Source organism: Hordeum vulgare, chromosome 3H (genome assembly GCF_904849725.1).
Source record: "Hordeum vulgare subsp. vulgare chromosome 3H, MorexV3_pseudomolecules_assembly, whole genome shotgun sequence".
Lineage (NCBI taxonomy): Eukaryota > Viridiplantae > Streptophyta > Magnoliopsida > Poales > Poaceae > Hordeum > Hordeum vulgare.
Genome location: NC_058520.1, coordinates 44,334,535 through 44,339,100, shown reverse-complemented (window position 1 = coordinate 44,339,100; position 4,566 = coordinate 44,334,535). Strand labels below are relative to the sequence as shown.

At 50.6% G+C, this 4,566-nt stretch overlaps 1 protein-coding gene across 1 annotated transcript; it reads left to right on the top strand.

The window, feature by feature from the left end:
- The first annotated feature begins 1,208 nt into the window (after nt 1–1,208).
- On the top strand, nt 1,209–2,341 carry LOC123439481 (dof zinc finger protein DOF3.1-like). The gene has a single exon (XM_045116192.1). The coding sequence runs from the start codon at nt 1,209–1,211 to the stop codon at nt 1,899–1,901; it is 693 nt and encodes a 230-aa protein (XP_044972127.1). The 3' UTR covers nt 1,902–2,341.
- The last annotated feature ends 2,225 nt before the right edge of the window (nt 2,342–4,566 follow it).

Here is a 4,566-nt window from a genome sequence, read left to right as displayed (position 1 = left end):
AGAACACGTCTGATTCTGAAGCAGCTAGCAACATGTGACCCACCGTTTCAATCCTAGGCTAGGTTGTCTCGTCAATCGTCATACGTACCATCTCCAGGAAACTGCTCACCGATCAAAATCACGACTTTTCAGGGGCATAAAATCGAATAGACTGATGTGTGGAAATAATAAAAACCTACTGTGCGTAGCTAGCCTTGCTTATTCGATTCCTTTTTTATGACGGCAAAAAACATGAGGAGGCGTCGCGCATTTTCGCAGCGTGTGACTCACCTGACCTGACCGGTTTGACGCAGACCGTTGCATTGCACCACTCTTGATAGTCAACAGAGCTAGCGTTGCTACTACACAGTTACAGCTACGAGTAGCACCGATCTAGCCCCATGTACAAATCAACATCGGTCTAGATTCATCGCTCCGTGCTGCTGCAACGAAAGTTCACCAACAGTCAAGAAGAAAAACTCACCATGCAGATTCATGAATGTGCAATTTACACAAGCGTATACATCGCCGGGAGGATTTTTTTTTTTAAAGAAGACAAGAGTAGAGTTAAAAATAACCATACAAAAGGAGTAACCAGATGTTTCGTGTATGTGCTGGAATGCTCAACGTTAATTTGTCCTGCATACTCCTACGGGCTGCTTGGCAATGCACGGTCCCCATAGGCCATAGCAAACCACGCAGAAGAGAGGATAGAGAGAGAGAGAGAGATAGATAGGGGAGGGAATCAAACGGCGCAGGGAGGGTCAGATACATAGGTCAGGGCTGCAGCAAGATGCCCAGCCGCTGCATGCAGCAGCAGCAGCAGCAACCAGATGGCAGTAGTGCCACCTCTCTCGTCTTTGACTGGAGTCTCTCTGAGCGGGTGAGCACCGGCGGTCGGCACGGCAGGGCGAGCAACGGACCGGCCGTCCGGGACAAAGCACAGCCTTTTTCCCTCGCCGCTGCTGCGCCCTTGTCCGTTTCCCCGGAATAGAAGTCTCAAACCCCTACTCCTATTCAAACTGCCCCTCCTCCCTGACCTCTGCCTGTCAGCTCGCCCTGCCACCCCACCCGGCCACCACTTCCATTGTCTTCTTCCTGCTCCCCCCGCTACATATTGGCAAACCGTCCCGCGGCTTCGATCGTCCTGCAAGCTTACCAGCAAGCGAGAGCTCGATTGATTAGGTCGTTCAGGTTTCGTTCTTGGAGCGATGGTTTGCATTACGGCCATGGATCAGCTGGAGGGGGAGGAGATGGTGGTCAGGGCGTTGGCGCCCACGGCGGCGTCCGGCGGGGCGAGGAGGGTCGGGGAGCCGGAGAGGGTGGCGCAGTGGCCGTGCCCGCGCTGCGAGTCCACCGACACCAAGTTCTGCTACTACAACAACTACAACCTCTCGCAGCCGCGCCACTTCTGCAAGGGCTGCCGCCGCTACTGGACCCGCGGGGGCGCGCTCCGCAACGTGCCCGTCGGCGGCGGCACGCGCAAGCCCAACGGCAGCCCCGCCGGCGTCCGCCGCAAGCGCCCCTCCCACTCCCACTCCCACCACGCCGCCTCCTCCTCTCAGGCCGCGCCGGTCGTCCCGCTCTCGGTCTCCGCGCCCGCGGCGCTCGCGCTGCCGCTTCTCCCGCGGCCGCAGCAGCAGCAGCCGCAGCAGTACGAGGTCACCTTCCTGCCGTCGGCCCTTCCGGTGGTGGACCCCGACCGCCGCCTGCTCGACCTCGGCGGCAGCTTCAGCTCCCTGCTCGCGCCGCCCGCCCCTCTGCTGCCCAACTTCGCCACCAGCTTCATGTTTGGCGGTGCCGGCGCGGGGATGGCGATGGCCCATGCGCACGTCCCTGCTCTGCAGCAGCAGGGGCCGGTCGTGTCGCAGGCGCTGCCGGAGGGCTTCTGGGGCATGGGGTGGCCGGACCTGTCCATCTAGAGTCTCCGTCAACCTCCTCACCGGCCGGCGCGCGCATCGCCAAGATCACGGATGACGACGGCTAAGCTCTAATCAATCTAGCATTTTCTTTCCTTCTTCAGGTTATGTTCAGTTGACGGTTAGCTTGTTAGTCTTACTACTGCGTCCATCCATCCATCTATCCATCCTCCATGGTTTATCTTTTTGAGAGCTTTCCAAGCGGTCTTATCAATCGGTCAGAGCTAGCGATAAGCATTTTGTTAGTTAGGTTCGTTCAGGAGAAATGGTGGTTACGAGAGTCAGTGTGAGGATGGTGGTGAAGATACTCATGTTAATCCGTGTGTTTTGTATCCGCGACTGCAGTCTGTTGATGATGCTAAGCGTAGAACTGAAACTGATGGAACTATGGTATTGGTACGTAGCTTAGTGATGATGAAATGCAAAATCTTGTTTCTCTGTGATTTCACTAGTTGAGCGTATACCACTTATTTGGCCCTGTTTCTTTGTGGAGTAATGCAATACGTATAAATTGATGTGTAAGATTATGATTGGTAATTGAGAGATGAGGGACCCCATCCCCACTGAAAATCAGGGGGAGAGAAGAGTTAGTTTGGAAGGTTAAGTAAACCTTTGTAAGTTTTTGTAGGTCTAGCATTTTTGTAGCTCTAGATTAATGAGTAATGTTACATCTACAAAAGCTTACATAAAGATTTTACGTACAAACTGATGTGTAAGATTATGATTGGTAATTGAGGGATGAGGGGCCCCGTCTTCACTGAAAATTAGAGGGAGAGAAGAGTTAGTTTGGAAGGTTAATTGACCATTTGCTCAAGATTTTCCATGGGTTCACGTTGCATGAACTAACGTTCTTTTCCGATCAATGGCACGACGTACGTACAGTGTGTTTTGGTATTGCTTTCTTTTGCCATTCTTTCCATTTCCTGTGCAAAAGAAACCTTTGAGGGACCAGATCTACGAGGGTTGAGGACCACGTATATTTGGGGAAGGTATGGCCAGCCGCAAAAATTAGTGCTGGACTGTTCGTCCATTTCCATCACGCGAAATTGTCGTGCCAGTGCTTCCTTCAATCCCACTGGGCTTGGCGTCTATGGGTATTAAAACACCCCTAAATATATGTACAGTGTGGTTCGAATACTACGTCTCCGGTCCGATCCCTGTGTTTGAATTCTCACAAACCAAAACACTCCTAAATATATGTACAACACGGTTCGAACATGTTTGAATTCTCCCAAACCCGAACACCCCTAAATATATATCTACAACGCGGTTTGAACACTACATCCACAGACCGACACATACATCTGAATTCTCCCAAACCGTGAACAAACTCATGGTTGGTTTGGTGAGTCCACACATGTCATACTTCCACACACCTCACCCATCAAAAAACCCTTCTCCTCGGGCCCTTACCATCACTCCACCCCCTTCACTCTTGCATTGTATCTGCACCATCCAAGGCCGCTGCCACCGCTATACCACTCTATCCGCTGCCTAATTTTTGTGTTTGCATCCCACACCAGACAAGTGTTCAGCCAAATGTCATTGAGATTTTTTTTACTTTCTCCTTGTTTAACATGAGCACACACGATGCCAGGGTACATGGTGAGGGAAGATGGATTGTTGTGTGACGGGTGATTGGCCACAAGTGCGGGGATTTGTAGAAATGAAGCAAAAGAGCATGCTATTTTACCAACTTGTGCATTCGTGGTTTCACGAACACATGCATTCGTTGTAGGATCATAAGTAGGTCTAGAGGGGGGGTGATTAGACTAATTGACCAAATAAAAACCGCATCTTTTTCATTGTTTGTCCTTGGCAAGTTTTAGCAATTCACACAAGTCAAGCAACACCCTACACATGCAAGTCTAGATACTAGGAAGTGGAAAGTAATGACATTACATATGAACGTAAAGGAGGGATCGGAGAAATCAAACGTAGTGAAGATACCATGATCTTTGGCATGGTTTCGGTACATGGTGCTATCGTACGTCCACGTCAATGAAAACTTCAACCCACACAGGGTAATGATTGTGCGAGTGCACAGAGGACTTCACCCACGAAGGGTCCACGAAGAATCAACGTTGTCTATACAATCATGGGTTTTGTCTACGAAGGACTAGACTAACTCGGGGTAGATCTTCACAAAGTAGACAATCTCCTTACCCTTACAAACTCCGTGGTTCAATTCCGCAAGATTTGAAGGCTCCCAAGTGACACGAAACCAATCTAGGAGACACTACTCTCCAAAAGGTAATAGAAGTTGATGATGAACTCCTTGCTCTTGTGCTTCAAAGATAGTCTCCTCAACACTCAATAACTCTCTCACAGATTTGGCATGGTAGTAGTAGAATAATTGGAGTGGAAAGAAACTTGAGGGGGCTAGAAATCAAGGATCAAAAGTTGGAGTGGAATCCCCTTGATTTCAACCCAAGTGTAGGTGGTTCTCTCTTAGAAAATGGATATGGGAAGTGGTAGTTTCGTCCTAGTTGCTCTTCGTGAAAGTAGGTGAAATTGATGAGGTATCACTAGTGGAAAACGGGCCTTTGGCCTGGACCGTTTAGTCCCGGCCTGCCTCTGGGCCGGGATTAAAGGCCCGGCCACGTCGCCCCAAATCGCAATGCCTCCCACGAGGCTTTGGTCCCGGCCCGTAAGGAGCCTTTAGTCC

Coding starts and splice junctions, on each gene's coding strand:
- LOC123439481 (XM_045116192.1), top strand. CDS start 1,209: ATGGATCAGCTGGAGGGGGAGGAGATGGTGGTCAGGGCGTTGGCGCCC.